Genomic DNA, 17198 nt, shown 5'->3' with positions numbered 1-17198 from the left:
GCTCTGCTACGGTGTTGGCAGAAAGGCTGATGTTGCTAAACTGACCTTTCTTTTCCAGACAGACGATACTTGCAGCCTGTAATATGCACTTTTTGATGAATTCACCTTCTGTGAACGGCTTTCCCGCCTCAGCAATCATCTCACTAACCACGTAGCGAGCTTCGACTGCTGCATTATTCTCTTTGGTTGCTTTCTTGAAGAAATCTTGTTGCCTCAGTAGACGTGTTTTAAGATTTGCAGCCCGGTTGGCTCTCTCATCTCCCTGGTATTTTACATACTCCTCAGCATGTCTAGTTGTGTAATGACGTTTCAAATTGTATTCCTTGTGCACCGCAACTTTATTTTGTCAGAGAGACATATATACGTATAATGTCCCACTGGGCAGCAACTTAAAAAACTTTTTTTTGAAGTGTAGTGAACGCAGCGCGCTGGGACGGATGTCCGGTTTACCGAATAGAAACGAGGCAGCCAGCCAGGCCCGGAAGAAAACTCTCCATGGCAACGCTGCTGTCACTTTCACTCATTGAGAAATGTTGCTCTGCTTGCATCAAGCCCGGTCGATGTCCCGCCCCCGAGAGCCAAATACCCACCGTGATTGGTCGGTTCGTTCAGCTCCGCACACAACACTGGAAAGTGTCATTCAGAGAAAACTCGCGGGCCGCACTAACATTAAACTTTCATATGAAGGTGGGGGCCACAAAATATCGTCTCGGCCCGCGGGCCGCGAGTTTGAGACCCCTGGTCTATAGTCTATAATCTATAGTCTATAGTCTATACTCTATAATCTATAGTCTATAATCTATAGTCTATAGTCTATAATCTATAATCTATACTCTATAGTCTATAATCTATACTCTATAGTCTATAATCTATAATCTATAGTCTATAGTCTATAGTCTATAGTCTATACTCTATACTAAAACTATATACTCTATACTCTAAACTAAAACTATATACTCTACTATATACTATATACTATATACTCTATACTACATTTTTTTTATCCCTTTTTGGAGTATGACCTTTTTCTGAACTGACTTGCATGCCTCAAGTTATTTCTTGGCAACTCTAACCAGTGCTCAATGAAAAAAAAGAAGTAATTCCATTAGTATGGCTGCACATACAAACCTGAATCTGTGGGGTTTACCCTTACATGGACTCACCTTTGGCGGTCACACCCACTCGCGACTCCACTAAAATAAGAAATTTTTCGCCGGGAGACATTTTTGTACCAACTTTCATGAGTTTTTGAATATTATAGAGCCTCCAAAAATGCATTCAAACTTTTCGGATAAAAAGAATAATATTTTTACAAATAAAAATAAGGCTTTCACACCTTTGGTGCTCGGGCCCTAATAAATATTTTGTATTATTTGACAAATTTTAAAGTTTTATCGCAGTTTGTTCCTGAATCCTCAAGATAATCCAGATTTATTTTTTATATATTTTTTTTGGATCAAAGATTTCCAATCTATCACGTGACTTCATCTAATTGTTTGTTTTCCAATAAACAACCCATTTTTCAGGATCCGATCGATGAGGAGCGTTGAACATTTAAAACATAATTTGGTTCGTTTACTTTTTTTTGTTTGTTTACTGAATAAACCTGAATGTGTTATTTCCCTGTGTTGAACCATGTTTCTGTCATAAAGCAGAGAATTCATCTTCCACCCCGAGACATCAGGGGGCGATGTGCGACTAAAACCACGAAGAAGAAAAACCGGATATTACGCAGTTTTCGCGCGAAACTCTTCGTCTTCATGACGGTTTCAGTCGAAGCTGCTGCTGAATTCAGGCAGATTGTTCGTGTCCGAGCGGACAGGATGGAGTCTTTCACCAGGATGGAGTCTTTCACCAGGATGGAGTCTTTCACCAGGATGGAGTCTTTCACCAGACTCAGAGTCCGGAGAGCTTTCAGGTGGCACGGGGAGCCGCAGAGTTTCAACCGGAAGCTGAAAACCTTCGACTACGAGTGAGAAACTCTTCTTCATCTTCATCTACACGTTTTACTTTACTTTTAAATCTGCTGCTTCTTGTTCTGTCGACGGTTTGAAACGCTTCAGTCGAGATGAAAGTACGTTTATTAAAGTAAAACATGCGGCGAAATTCGCATTTAGTCGGTAATTAGTTGACAGAATATCAAACTGCAAACAAACGTGAGAAGCGTCTGTTATTTCCAATCATGTATAAAGTACCTGAAGGCAACACCTCACCTTATTATCTCACCTGGAAATAACTATAAAATTATTAAAAAGTTTCAAACTTATTACTTTTTATCTTAAATGCACTCAAGTATTGAACGTAAAAGTTTTAAACTGTTATTAATAAGTGGTCAGAACTTTATGCTGTTAAAGTATAAATAATTCAACTTAAATGCTTCCAGATGCATTCATGTGCATTTTTACTGATCTAGTTTTTTTGTGATGTGATTTGTTTTGGCATTTTTATTCAGGCTGAGAAAACTCAGGAAAAAAAATAAACCGACTATAAAAAATGTTGCGTAAAACTCCCGTTCTGTGTGACAAAAAACTAAAATAATAAAAAATACATGTTGATTTAATGGTTTAAATGTGTGTGTGTGTGTCAGCTCCCTGCTCATCAGCGTGGAGGGCCTCCCGAGGACCACCCTCATCCGGACCGGTCAGCACATCCTCATCGAGGGCGAGGACGAAGAAAACCCGTACGTGGCCAAAGTCGTGCGGCTGTTTGGAGACGGTGAGTTTTAATCTGAAATCCTAAACTGGACGCGTGACTTCGACTGTAAAGACTCGTCTCCAATGACCCGACTCGCCGCCGTGTTTCAGAGAGCGGCCGTCAGAAGAAGGCGGCGGTCCAGTGGTTCGTGCGACTGTCCGAAGTGCCGCCGAGCAAACGGAAGCTGCTCGGCCGAGAGCCGCATCCTCAGGAGATCTTCTTCTACCGCAGCCGCCACGGCGACGACGAGGTCGACGCCCAGTCCATCCTCCGACCTGTGCAGGTGAGTCCGTCGCCATCTTTGCTAGTTTGGATCGTTAAGGATGGTTGTGGTTTGTAACCCCCACCCCACCCCACCCCCACCCACCACCAGGTGAAGCACCTGGATGGCGGCGCTCCGTTCCCCGACCCGGTCGACAGAGACACGCTGTACGTGAAGCTGTCCTGGGACTCCAAGACCTTCACGGCGCTGGATCCCGGTCTGCTGGGGTCTGAACAAGCTCCACCCACTTCCCCTCCTCCCCACCTTAAACCCTCCCTCCCCCCCTCGCCCGCTTGCACCCCGCCCACCGCCACCCCCCGCCTCCCGGGGAGCCGCCCGGCGGGCCCTGCCCACGCCGGACCTCGCCGTCCTGAGCAGAGTGGCGTTGGGGGAGGGGCGGTACGACGGTGTCGCCGCTGTGGAGGCGGAGTCTCTTCACTCGGTCACCAAACTGTCGGCTTCCAGATGTCTCAGTGCCAAGAGGAGGTCGGCGGCGGCGAGGACGCCCGGCATCCGCAAGAGACTCGTGCTCAGCAGTGAGTGTCGGCAGAAACACTTCCTGTTGGTGGCGCCAGAGAATCTCTATTAAACTGTCTTCCTTCCTCTGTCCTCCTCGTCTCCTCCTCTGTCCTCCACCGTCTTTGTCCGTCCTCCTGCGTCCTCGTCTCCTCTGTGCTCCTCCGTCCCCGTCCGTCCTCCTCTCTCCTCGTCTCTCAGGCCCTCAGAAGAAGCTGATGATCGGTGAGGACGTCCTGAACCAGCTGTTGGACGAGGAGCTGCTGTCTCGCAGGCTGCCGTCCTCCCACACCCCTCCGTCTCTGCCCCTCACCCACAGCCTCACCCCCCTCAGGAAGTCCCGCGGAGCCACGCCCACTCAGCCCGCCGTCGTCCTCACCAGACTGTCCCCCTGTGAGACGGACAGTCCTCCGTCTCCCGCCAGGCTCGACTCCACCAGGTCAGAAACACCAAACTAGTTTAAGAAGTTTGAGTTTAAAACGGTTCAAACATTCAGTTTGGATTTAAAATGGATTTAATCACAAATAAACTGGTTTAAAAGGCTTTAACTAAAATTAAATACATTTAAATTGGTTTGTTCAAAACCAAAGAAACTAGTTAGCTAGTTTAAACCGGTTTAAAGATGTTAAACCGGTTTATAACTAGTTAGTTTAAACTGGTTTCCCACCGGACCCTCTGGTCCTCTAGTCCTCGGCCGGGTGGCGAGACGGTGGCGAGGAGTCAAAACGCCACCCCGAAGAGAATCTATCCAACCAGGCGGCAGACGTGAGTCAGACCCTGAACGCCTCATCGGGTTGCGTTCACACCACCTGGTGAAAGTGGGAAAACTCAGAGACTGTCTTTTTAAGAGCACAGGGAGAGGAACTATGGGGTGCACAGCAGGGTGGAGCTCAGACATGTTCAAAATAAATGTTTAACCAATATGTCGTCCAACAGGAAGAAGGGGGAGGAGCCAAGAGCCCCGAAGGAGCCGCTGGCCATGTTGTGAGTTCCTGCAGACAGAAATCAAGCAGACAGTTTATTAAGTATCGCACACTTTTTAATCGTGTGTGTGTGTGTGTGTGTGTGTGTGTGTGTGTGTGTAGGGCTGAGGTGGACAACGAGAACTCTCCGCTGCTGCCGGTCGAAGGCACGCCGCGGACCTCCAAGAGGAAATCGGCCCTGCTGGTGTCATCTCGCATCAGGAAGCAGCTGTGAGTAAAAAAAAAAAACTGAGCGAATCGTCCCGCCGTGACCTTTGACCTCCCTGCAGCAGTTACCTGGACTCAGTTCAGCTCCCTGAAATCTGACTCGTGTGTCTTCGTCTTCGTCAGGAACCTTCTGGACAACCAGCCGGACCTGAACTCAGACGGAGACGAAGAGGACGAGTTCGTTCCGTCCAGGAAGGAGTTGCAGAGCAGCGAGGAGGAGGAGGAAGAGGAGGGGGCGGAGCTCGATAGTGATGAAGAGTTGGTGGTGAAGAAGAAGGGCCGGCGCTCTGCAGCTGGATGTCACACGCCTCAATCCAAGAGGACGACTCGTTACTCCACCAGAACGCCGCGAAAAACTCAGAGTTCAAAGGTCAGTGTCCTTCCCCTCACCTTGTCTCCTCACGTCGTCTCCTCACCTCGTCCCCTCCTCACCTCCTCTCCTCGTCTCCTCTGTTCTGACAGGTCGCGCCCGGCACGCCGCGGACGCCCCGTCAGGCCACGCCCATCATCCCCAGCCGGTCTCTGCCGGCCCAACAGCCCGCCAACGTCCTGGAGGAGGCCAGGACCAGGTGAGTCCACGTCTCGGACTGACTGACCTTTGACCCTGTATCCGGCTGGGATAGACTCCACCCCGCCTGTGAGCCTGCACAGGCCCAGATTTGATTGATAGGTGTTACCGTGACGACCTACAAACTCTGTGTTTCCTGGTCAGGCTGCACGTGTCCTCGGTGCCCGAGTCGCTGCCCTGCAGGGAGCAGGAGTTTCAGGACATCTACAGCTTCGTGGAGAGCAAAATCCTCGACGGCACGGGAGGGTGAGACGAACCCAAACCTGGAGAGGCTCGCTGGCTCCGCCCACTTCTGTTTTTTGTTTAATGACGCTGACCTCCCGTCCGCTCGTCGTTGCAGCTGCATGTACATCTCCGGCGTTCCGGGAACGGGAAAGACGGCGACGGTCCACGAGGTGATGCGCTGCCTGCAGCACGCCGCCGACGTGGACGAGATCCTGCCGTTCCGCTTCATCGAGGTCAACGGGATGAAGATGACGGACCCTCACCAAGCCTACGTCCAGATCCTGCAGGTGGGGGAGGGGCGGGGGCGGAGCTTAGCTGACGAAGGGTTTGATCTCGTTATTTATTGTTATCGATGTGACGTTATATCAGCAGCTAATTTTCCAACATTTGTCTTTTATTTTCTGAGCATAAAGATCCAGCTGCGTTATGGGAAATGTAGTTTTTGTTTGTTTTGTTTTTTAGTTTAACCCACTCTGAGGATTTTAAATCCTTATTCCTGCTGCAGATTCTTTGTATTCGGCCTCTTGTGACTCCATGAAAGTCTGTTACTGAATTTTCGGCCCCATGTGTGAGGATGATTTCTGATATTATATATTTTATATATTATTTTATATGTATTTCCCTGCAGAAGCTGACGGGTCAGAAAGCCACCAGCGACCACGCCGCCGCCCTGCTGGAGAAGAGATTCAGCAACCCGGCGCCGAGGAAGGAGACGACGGTGCTCCTGGTGGACGAAGTGAGAACCGTGTTTTAACTACTAATTTAAAACATTTTCTGGTTTCACCACCGACCTGAAACCAGAGCAGAGAAACCTCTGATTTCGGGTCAAAATTTTATGCAACAGAAAATTTTCAACACGCCTGTGTTTGAGCCCATGCAGTGATTTCCACTGCAGAATCATGGCTGCTTTTTTTTTTTTTAAAGCGATGTCGCCTGAAGGCCCGAAGATTACAGACATCCAATATTGTTTTTTGGTCTTTTATCCCTTTGTCTTTAGATTTTGTGGAAATCCCTGCATAGGCTCAGGAACACCTGCACACCTTCTACCTTCAGTAAATTTATGACTTTTGATAATCGTATCAACACTAGTGACAACATTTCTTATTACTTTCAGAGGTTTTATTTATTTTGAATTTTATTTCTTGCAATAACAATAATTAACATAAATTCAACAAATATTCACAATATTTTTAAATGTAGCAAAATTCCTGTGATTTAAAAAAATAAATAAAAAATTCACACAAAATTGCGTCACAAAGTCGCACAAAAACCCACTCAATTTAACAACTTGCTTTTATACCGCCACACTGCCCCCTACTGTTCATGCAGTGAAATGTGAGGCAGCCATAAAAAAACAAGTAAATCAGCCGTAAAAAGAATAAACGTGTTTTTTAACGAGACCTTAACGAGCTGTTCTTCATGTTTTTGGACGCCTGCAGTTGGACCTGCTGTGGACGAGGAAGCAGAACGTGATGTACAACCTGTTCGACTGGCCGACGCGGCGCCACGCCCACCTGGTGGTTCTGACCATCGCCAACACCATGGACCTGCCGGAGAGGATCATGATCAATAGGGTGGCCAGCAGACTGGTGAGGACTCACATCAGCGCTGATGTCAGCTCGTGAAGATCGCAGGTTTTGTAAATTCAGGGGAGGAAGCGACGACCTTCACGAGGGAAGAATCCAGTGTCGCCTCTTCATCGAAATCAACGTGACCGCTGGTACGTGAACGTTTGTGATTTCACCACGGACCATTTTGGGTCAAACTTTTGGAGAACAGAAAATCTTCCAACAATGTCGAGTGTTCCTGAGCCCATGCGGTGAGTTCCACTACAAAAATCACAGCTGTTTTTAAAAGCGTACTGGCCCAAAGATCACAACTGTCCAATATTTATTTCTGGCTTTGTCCTTTGCCCTTTAGATTTTGTGGAAATCACTGCATGGGCTCAGGAACACTCGGCTGTTAGCGAACATGTTGAAAATGTGAAAATCTGATGTTTCTCTGCTGCAGTTTCAGGTTTCACGGTGAAATCACAAATGTTAACGTACCAGCGGTCACGTTGATGTCGACCGAGAGACGACTCTGAATACTTCCTGCTGCTCTGCGTGCATCGCCGTGCTGCGTTCAGGAACACTCTCTGAACCCTTTGATCCTGGAGGGTTTTAAAACTGGTGTGAGCTGTTGTGTGGATGTTTTTTTTCAGGGTTTGACCCGGATGTCCTTCCAGCCGTACAGCTTCAAGCAGCTGCAGCAGATCATCACGTCGCGGCTGAACAAGTTGAAGGCGTTTGAGGAGGACGCGCTGCAGCTGGCGTCCAGGAAGGTAAGACGGGTCGACCCGGACGCTTCTCACGGGTCTCCGTGGCAGCGCAGGTCTCAGTGTTCCTCTCCTCCACCAGGTGGCGGCGCTGTCGGGCGACGCCCGCCGATGTTTGGACATCTGTCGCCGGGCGACGGAGATCTGCGAGCACTCCGACTCTTCTGCCTCCGCCGGATTGGTGGGAATGAGTCACGTGATGGAGGCGCTGGATGAGATGTTTTCCTCGGCCTACATCGCCGCCATCAGGTGAAGCGTGTCGCCGTGGTAACAGACCGTGAAATGCTGTTTTTGTGTGCGTGTGTGTTTTTTGACTGTGTATGTTTGCAGGTGTGCGTCGGTGCAGGAGCAGCTGTTCCTCCGGGCCGTCATCGCAGAGTTTCGGCGGCTGGGATTGGAGGAGGCCACGTTCCAACAGGTGAGAAACACACGAAGAAGACGCAGAAAAAAACAGGATTTTAAAACTAAAACTAAAATAAAAGGAAAATAAAACGGCTACAACTCAAATATTGTGAATAACTTTCGAGATAGAAAATAATCGACCCCTGAAGGTTTTGTTTTCGGCGTGTCCTACCTGTGGTAACGCCTCCCTGGGTTCGGTCTGGCAGGTGTTCGTGCAGCACCAGGCTCTGTGTCGGGTGGAGGGTCTGCAGCCCGTCGGCGTGTCGGAGGGTCTGGCGGTGTGTCGGCGTCTCGGCGCCTGCAGGCTGCTGCTGCTGGAGCCGAGTCGGCTGGGAGTCCTGCAGCGCGTCCGCCTCAACGTCAGCCAGGACGACGTGCTCTACGCCCTGAAGGCCGACTGAGATCCACGCAGAGGACGACGGATTGGAGCTCCGCCGGAGGTGAGCCGTCTCTGGAGGCGGCGATCTGATCTGTGGGAGGAGTTTCCAAACCCCGCACAAGTTTTACGATGCTGCACATTTTACTGAAACTTTTTCCCCACAAATCTGACTTTCGTGTTTTAGATCTTTTTCTTTTTTAATGGGAGACTTCTTGACGTCCCCAGTTTTATTTGAAATGTGTGATTTTTGCTGTTAATTTTAATGTCTTATTTTTTTGTTTCAATACTTGAATATGCAATAAAACTCTTATCTTTAATATGAACCGATGTTCTTTTTTGTTTTTTCTTACAGCGAGAGCATGAATTTTTAAAGTTTATGTAAAAAAAAAATGTTGGTGTTGTCCCTGAATGTTGTAACAACAGGTAGGTAGGTAGGTATTTACTTTATTAATCCCCGAGGGGAATTTTTTTTTTTAAAACAACAGAGTTCATATTAAAAAAACGGAGTGGCATTTAATGGCAGCTGTTAATATTTAGCTGCTACGTTAGCATCAAAATAATCTTGTTCGCCTAAACAAGCAAACGGTAGCTGCTACATTCAATTCAATTGTATTTATAAAGTACCAATCAGGGATCAGAGGTGGACGGAGCTTCTGTTAACAGAACCAGGATCAGAGGTGGAGAACATCTGTTAACAGAACCAGGATCAGAGGTGGAGAACATCTGTTAACAGAACCAGGATCAGAGGGCGGAGCATCTGCCTCCATTGGTTGGGGTGAGAGGAGAGCAGAGAGAGAAAAGGACAGCATAGAGAGAAGACATGAACGTTAGCCTTAATAAGATAATATAATATAAATAAAATGTTCTGCAATTTTTTTACACTGTAGTTTTATGTCAAATTTAAAATATAAGTCTTCAGTTTGAAATCTTCAGAAATGTAAATGTGTTTTAAATGGAGCTATTATCATACATGGTTTTATAAGCACTATATATATATACACTTCCATACTGAAAATCAGGAATTACGTTTTTATTTCTAAACCTGCATAAACTACAAAACAAATATGTTACCAGAGGGGAAACGGCTGTATTTTATTTTGAAATGCAGCGGAAGTGGTCGGAGCTACTCGGTCTGACTTGCAGAAGAAGAAGAATCACAAACAGTGGAGGGGAAAGAAAAGTGCCCGAATCTGCAGCTGTATCTGAGGGGAACGTTCAGAACCACATTTGTTGGAGGAAGATGGAGTCTCCGGCGGCGGAGATCGACGGCAGCGCGATGGAGGGCGTGAGTACCGCGTTTTATTCCCCGGAGCACGACGCCAACAACGCCGCTTGTTCCGCGCCGCTCGCGTGCTAACAGAAGGCTAACGAGCGAGCGGCGGCTAGCAGCCGGTTGTGACCGTCTTTCGATGTCGGTTCTCCGCAGGGCGGACAGATCCTGAGAGTCTCCGCGGCGCTCAGCTGCATCACCGGCACCTCCATCAACATCACCAAAATCCGAGCCGGCAGGAGCACACCGGGGCTCAGGTGAGTTAGCGGCGCCGCGCCGGCTAGCACGCTATAACGTTAGCCTATTCATTAAAGTTGGCTGATTTCACTCAGCATCGTTTTAATAACACAATCAAACGCCTGTGTTATTAATTTCAACCATAATCTATTAATACTCAATAAATCACATTCATCGGCTTTAACCTCGCGAAATTTATCTGGACGCTGCTGCTGAGAAACGAAGTGGAGACAACAGAAAAGAGCAGCTGGTTTATCATGAAGAGGAGCAGCTCGGTTTATCATGAAGAGGAGCAGCTGGTTTATCATGAAGAGGAGCAGCTCGGTTTATCATGAAGAGGAGCAGCTCGGTTTATCATGAAGAGGAGCAGCTCGGTTTATCATGAAGAGGAGCAGCTGGTTTATCATGAAGAGGAGCAGCTCGGTTTATCATGAAGAGGAGCAGCTGGTTTATCATGAAGAGGAGCAGCTCGGTTTATCATGAAGAGGAGCAGCTCGGTTTATCATGAAGAGGAGCAGCTCGGTTTATCATGAAGAGGAGCAGCTGGTTTATCATGAAGAGGAGCAGCTGGTTTATCATGAAGAGGAGCAGCTGGTTTATCATGAAGAGGAGCAGCTCGGTTTATCATGAAGAGGAGCAGCTGGTTTATCATGAAGAGGAGCAGCTCGGTTTATCATGAAGAGGAGCAGCTCGGTTTATCATGAAGAGGAGCAGCTGGTTTATCATGAAGAGGAGCAGCTGGTTTATCATGAAGAGGAGCAGCTGGTTTATCATGAAGAGGAGCAGCTGGTTTATCATGAAGAGGAGCAGCTCGGTTTATCATGAAGAGGAGCAGCTCGGTTTATCATGAAGAGGAGCAGCTCGGTTTATCATGAAGAGGAGCAGCTGGTTTATCATGAAGAGGAGCAGCTGGTTTATCATGAAGAGGAGCAGCTGGTTTATCATGAAGAGGAGCAGCTCGGTTTATCATGAAGAGGAGCAGCTCGGTTTATCATGAAGAGGAGCAGCTCGGTTTATCATGAAGAGGAGCAGCTCGGTTTATCATGAAGAGGAGCAGCTGGTTTATCATGAAGAGGAGCAGCTGGTTTATCATGAAGAGGAGCAGCTGGTTTATCATGAAGAGGAGCAGCTGGTTTATCATGAAGAGGAGCAGCTCGGTTTATCATGAAGAGGAGCAGCTGGTTTATCATGAAGAGGAGCAGCTGGTTTATCATGAAGAGGAGCAGCTGGTTTATCAGGAAGAGGAGCAGCTGGTTTATCACGAAGAGGAGCAGCTCGGTTTATCACGAAGAGGAGCAGCTCGGTTTATCACGAAGAGGAGCAGCTCGGTTTATCACGAAGAGGAGCAGCTGGTTTATCACGAAGAGGAGCAGCTGGTTTATCACGAAGAGGAGCAGCTGGTTTATCATGAAGAGGAGCAGCTGGTTTATCATGAAGAGGAGCAGCTCGGTTTATCATGAAGAGGAGCAGCTGGTTTATCACGAAGAGGAGCAGCTCGGTTTATCATGAAGAGGAGCAGCTGGTTTATCACGAAGCGGAGCAGCTGGTTTATCACGAAGAGGAGCAGCTCGGTTTATCACGAAGCGGAGCAGCTCGGTTTATCACGAAGCGGAGCAGCTCGGTTTATCACGAAGCGGAGCAGCTGGTTTATCACGAAGAGGAGCAGCTCGGTTTATCACGAAGCAGAGCAGCTCGGTTCATGATGAAGCAGAGCAGCTCGGTTCATCATGAAGCGGAGCAGCTCGGTTCATCATGAAGAGGAGCAGGCCTTCCAGAAAGCTCCGTTATCCTGCAGCTCCATTAAGTTCATTAGATTTTACTGATTAAAAATGTTTTGCCAAAAATACTTTTAGTTGACAAAAGCAGAAAAAAAACATTGACAAATTAAATATGTATTTATGTACGTTTTTCCTTTTAAAATCATGTTGTCAACGGGTTTTAACAGTCCCCTCAAAGGAAACTTTAAAATATAAACTATTGAAATGGAGTTTGGTGAGTATTGTTTGTGTGTGTTTGCAGACCGCAGCACCTGAGCGGCCTGCAGCTGGTCTCAGATCTGTGTTCTGGCGATCTGCAGGGAGGAATCATCGGTTCCACTGACATCAGTCTGACTCCAGGAAAGATCCAGTCTGGAAACCACACGGCCGACCCGCAGACGGCCGGGTGAGAGCGACGGACAGACCCAGGAAACAGCTGCTGTGACATTTGTTGTCTTGTTTTTAACACTGTGATGTGTATTTGTGATCTCTTTGTGTGTGTTAGGAGTGTGTGTCTGCTGATGCAGGTAGCTCTGCCCTGTGCTCTGTTTGCTGACGCCACCTCCCAGCTCTGTCTGAAGGGGGGAACCAACGCAGAGATGGCTCCTCAGATTGACTACACTGTCAAGGTGCACACACACACACACACACACACACACACACACACACACACACACTCTGTATCGCACACATCTGGCCCGTGAACCATCTTCATGCATCTTGATGACTACAGTGAGTCTGTGCTGCTATTTGACATAGTTTCCACCAGAGGGCGCACTGATGCAGGCAAAGAAACCAGACAGACCTGCTTCATCTCCATAGCAACGACCCTCTGTTGGAGTCTGTAAAATGGTTCTGATCCAGAAGTGTCTTCAGCTGCAATACCAGCGAGTGCCACTAGAGGTCGGCTCCAAAAAGCCTCCGGCTCCATAGACTCCCATTCAACTTCTCTCATCAAATCCAAAGTGAATAAAATGTGTCCATCAGTTATCTCGGTGTTGTTAGCTGAAGTCACTCCTTCTTATTAGTTTTCTGGAGGTCCATCTGAAAATAATCCCTCATTCATTAGAAAAGAAGATTCAAGAAGACCTGTTTTTGGGGGCGTGTCTGTTTGATTGACAGGCCTGTGGTCCAGTCAGGTTACAGCTATCGGTGGGCGGGACGTAGTATCGTCAGGTTTCAATCAGATCGGTCAGATCCACCTCTGGCTCCTCCCCCAGCTCATCCAAATATGGTCACTGAAACTGCTGAGTCAACATTTAACGGTTTCTTCTTCAGGTCTTTAAACCCATCGTCGAGCGGTTCGGATTCCAGTTCGACTGTGACATCAGAATGAGGTCAGTTTACAGACACGGTAGAAAACAAAGTAGAAGTGTGTGTGTGTGTGTGTGTGTGTGTGACTGACTGTGTGTGTTGTGCGTCAGGGGCTTCTACCCTAAAGGCGGAGGCGAGGTGATGGTGACGGTGAACCCGGTCAAAGAGCTGCTGCCCGTCACCATGACGGAGAGAGGAAACATCACCAAGATCCACGGCAGAGCGTTCGTCGCCGGCGTGCTGCCCTACAAAGTAAAGTTCACCACACACACTTTAAACACTGCAGGGTCACAGACAGGAAGTGATGTCACAGTAAACTTTAAAATAAAAGTTTTTTACATCCTGAGGTGACTTCTGTGCGATTATTGCTCGATATTAATGATGATTATAAAGTAATATGGAACAAATATTCAGCTTAAAGTTACGTAGCACTTTATTTTTTTCCCAGAATTGAAGATGTGTTTTTATTGCGCTGACTGTAGTTTTTTGTGCGTTTGTCGCCCTCAGCTGGCTAAAGACATGTCGACTGCTGCTGTTCGAACCATCAGGAAGGAAATCAAAGATCTTTACATCAACATCCACCCGCTGCAGGAGAAAGAAAATGCTTTTGGCAACGGGAACGGCATAATGTAAGCCCCGCCCACCTATCAAGGCAGCTATAATTCAACAGGAAGTGGCAGCTGAGTGACAGTTTGACAAAAGCTGTGATAATGTAAAACAGTTCAGTGACTTTATATTTAAACTGGAGTTTCCCACATCCAGTAAATGCAGCATTACAAAGCAGGTGTGTCATCAGCAGCTCTCTGATTGGTCGATTTCGTCTCTTCTGTTTCAGAATCATAGCAGAGTCCTCTACAGGTTGCATGTTTGCAGGTTCTGCTCTGGGAAAGAAAGGTGAGGAGTCGACCAGCAGGTGGCAGCAACGCTGATCGGTCAAGCTCTATAGAGCAGGTGACGGGTGTAAGCAGACAGCTGTGATTGACAGCCAGGTAAACACTCACCTGTGTGTGTGTTTCAGGTGTGTACGTAGATAAAATCGGTATCGAAGCTGCTGAGATGTTACTGAGAAACATCAGACACAACGGCTGCGTTGACGAATTCCTGCAGGACCAGGTGAGACACGCCCACTGATACGTACCTGCAGACCTCGCTGTGACCTCACCGTGACCTCACTCTGACCTCTTCTTCCTCCACAGCTCATCATCTTCATGGCGTTGGCAAAGGGAACGTCTCGGATTCGAACCGGCGCCGTGACACTGCACACGCAGACGGCCATCCACATCGCAGAGCAGCTGACTCAGGTGAGAAGGACACACACAGTACACACACAGTACACACACACAGTACACACACACAGTACACAGCACACACACAGTACACACACAGTACACACACACAGTACACACACACAGTACACAGCACACACACAGTACACACACAGTACACACACACAGTACACACACACAGTACACACACACAGTACACAGCACACACACAGTACACACACACAGTACACACACACAGTACACACACACAGTACACACACACAGTACACAGCACACACACAGTACACAGCACACACACAGTACACAGCACACACACAGTACACAGCACACACACAGTACACACACACACAGCACACACACACACAGCACATACACACACAGTACACACACACACACACACACAGTACACACACACAGTACACACACACAGTACACACACACACAGTACACACACACAGTACACACACACACAGTACACACACAGTACACACACACACAGTACACACACACAGTACACACACACACAGTACACACACACAGCACACACACACACAGTACACACACACAGCACACACACACACAGTACACACACACAGCACACACACACACAGTACACACACACAGTACACACACACACAGCACACACACACACAGTACACACACACAGTACACACACACACAGCACACACACACACAGTACACACACACAGCACACACACACACAGTACACACACACAGTACACACACACACAGCACACACACACACAGTACACACACAGTACACACACAGTACACACACACACAGTACACACACACACAGTACACACACACAGCACACACACACACAGTACACACACACAGTACACACACACAGTACACACACACACAGCACACACACACACAGTACACACACACAGTACACACACACAGTACACACACACACAGCACACACACACACAGCACACACACACACAGTACACACACACACAGTACACACACAGCACACACACACACACAGTACACACACACAGTACACACACACAGTACACACACACAGTACACACACACACAGTACACACACACAGTACACACACACACAGCACGCACACACACAGCACACACACAGCACACACACACAGTACACACACACAGCACACACACACACAGGACACACACACAGGACACACACAGTACACACACACAGCACACACACACACAGGACACACACACAGGACACACACAGCACACACACACAGGACACACACACACAGCACACACACACACAGTACACACACACAGTACACACACACACACACACTGACTTCTGAAGCTCCGACATATTGAGTCTGAACTTTAACGTGTTTGTTGGTTTTTATTCGCAGGCAAAGTTCACGATAACGAAGTGCGAGGACGAGCTGAGCAGCAACGTCACCTACATCATCGAATGTCAAGGATCAGGAGCAACTAACCCCAACCTGTAGTCCAATACACACACACACACACACACACACACACACACACACACACACACACACACACACACACCGTCTCCTGGACTCGGCCGACCCGCTCAGCTTCTGTCTCTCAGGGTTTTTCCTTAAATACTGTAATGAATAAATAAAACTCTTTCCAGCGGTCGTTTCTGTCTGTTTCTCATTGATTTAAAGGGTCATTACATATTTCTCACTTCTTCTGGACCTCGTTTGAGTCGCAAGATACCGAGTCAAGTTCAAGCCAAGATTCTTCAATAAGTCGAGATTTAAAGGGTTTAAAATTGAATTTATGGCATTTGAGTCAAATTAAGTTTATAAACCTTCAGAGAAAGTTCTGAATCGTACGTAGAAAATTATGATTGTAAAAGATTATTACTCGTGTGTTTACACTTCGTTGATATGACTTTTCACGCGTGAGACGAGAACAATTCCTCCATTTAAAGAGTTTAATATCTGAAAGATTTATAACTTTTTAAAGCATAAATGAACTTTCTAGCTGAAAGTATGTTAAACTAGTTAAAGTTCAAAGTAGAGAAAGTTTTTAGAGGTTTCAAACTCTTCATTTCAATGGGAAAAAAAGTTTTAATAAAATGTTTCATATTTTCCAAAAGTATAAAAACAGTCAAAAGGAATCCGATTTGCTCGAAAGAGCTGAAGATTTTGGTAGTTTAAGTGTTTAAGCAAAATAAATTAAAGACGGAAAAACTTACAGAAGCAAAAACAAGAATCATAAATAATCAAATAAGTCAGTGAGAATTTTTTTTTTTTTAATTTTTATTTTAAAGGTCGGTTACGACTTTTTGAGTGACAGTTCTCGGATGAAATATTTTGCTTTTGCAGTCGAGATCCTGAGATTTCTCTCCTTTAGCTCCAGTTTTTTTATTTAACATTTCATCTGTTGTTGCTTCTGATTTTCTGGCTCTGAAGTTGATTTTGCTCCGACAGTTGAATTCTGGGAACTGTAGTTTATTTCAGTTTGAGTGTCAACAGGCCGCAGTGAGACGGTCGGTTGTCTCCGTTCGTCCCTGCGGGTTGAACCGGGTGACCTCCGCCAGGCTTCCCTGCTGGACCCGGTCCCAGACTTCCTGCGGTCCCCGTCCTTGTTTCCGTGATGTCACCGGCGTGGTGTCGTGTTTGATAGTCCCTCTAACCTCTTTAAGTCACCTGCCGCAGGTGAGCCGATGTACAGTGTGTACAGCAGGAAGTCCAGCTCGGACCTCAATTGTGTGTTGAAACCGGAGCAGGCTGTAAACTCACACTTCTGTCCCCTCTGGAACCAGGAGAAACC

At 47.2% G+C, this 17198-nt stretch overlaps 2 protein-coding genes across 2 annotated transcripts; both read left to right on the top strand.

Annotated features, from left to right (window-relative positions):
• The first annotated feature begins 1762 nt into the window (after nucleotides 1–1762).
• Nucleotides 1763–8870, top strand: orc1 (origin recognition complex, subunit 1). The gene is given in 18 exon segments (XM_069141995.1): nucleotides 1763–1972; nucleotides 2588–2715; nucleotides 2805–2977; nucleotides 3068–3271; nucleotides 3273–3492; nucleotides 3674–3911; nucleotides 4409–4456; nucleotides 4558–4665; nucleotides 4786–5032; nucleotides 5125–5231; nucleotides 5375–5476; nucleotides 5571–5742; nucleotides 6084–6191; nucleotides 6895–7044; nucleotides 7659–7778; nucleotides 7855–8021; nucleotides 8103–8190; nucleotides 8381–8870. Coding segments are annotated over 18 exon segments (2724 nt in total). The 5' UTR covers nucleotides 1763–1823; the 3' UTR covers nucleotides 8576–8870.
• Nucleotides 8871–9675: 805 nt separating this feature from the next.
• rtca (RNA 3'-terminal phosphate cyclase) lies at nucleotides 9676–16055 on the top strand. Its single transcript, XM_069141989.1, has 11 exons — nucleotides 9676–9838; nucleotides 9980–10080; nucleotides 12080–12223; nucleotides 12323–12446; nucleotides 13096–13154; nucleotides 13242–13383; nucleotides 13639–13760; nucleotides 13967–14025; nucleotides 14150–14244; nucleotides 14328–14432; nucleotides 15800–16055. Exons 1-11 carry the CDS (start codon nucleotides 9794–9796, stop codon nucleotides 15896–15898), a joined length of 1095 nt encoding a protein of 364 aa, XP_068998090.1. The 5' UTR covers nucleotides 9676–9793; the 3' UTR covers nucleotides 15899–16055.
• The last annotated feature ends 1143 nt before the right edge of the window (nucleotides 16056–17198 follow it).

The sequence above is a fragment of the Embiotoca jacksoni genome, unplaced genomic scaffold (genome assembly GCF_022577435.1).
Source record: "Embiotoca jacksoni isolate LCO1_2020_lvr unplaced genomic scaffold, fEmbJac1.0.p SCAF_94, whole genome shotgun sequence".
NCBI classification, from domain to species: domain Eukaryota; kingdom Metazoa; phylum Chordata; class Actinopteri; family Embiotocidae; genus Embiotoca; species Embiotoca jacksoni.
Note: the sequence above shows the minus strand (reverse complement) of the source record. Positions and strands in the feature narration are given on the sequence as shown.

Excerpts from the sequence above, each read along its gene's own strand:
- rtca (XM_069141989.1), top strand. The coding sequence starts at position 9,794 with ATGGAGTCTCCGGCGGCGGAGATCGACGGCAGCGCGATGGAGGGC. Across the intron at positions 12,224-12,322 it reads GCCGACCCGCAGACGGCCGG|GAGTGTGTGTCTGCTGATGC; the intron begins GTGAGAGCGACG and ends TGTGTGTGTTAG. Across the intron at positions 14,026-14,149 it reads TTCTGCTCTGGGAAAGAAAG|GTGTGTACGTAGATAAAATC; the intron begins GTGAGGAGTCGA and ends TGTGTGTTTCAG.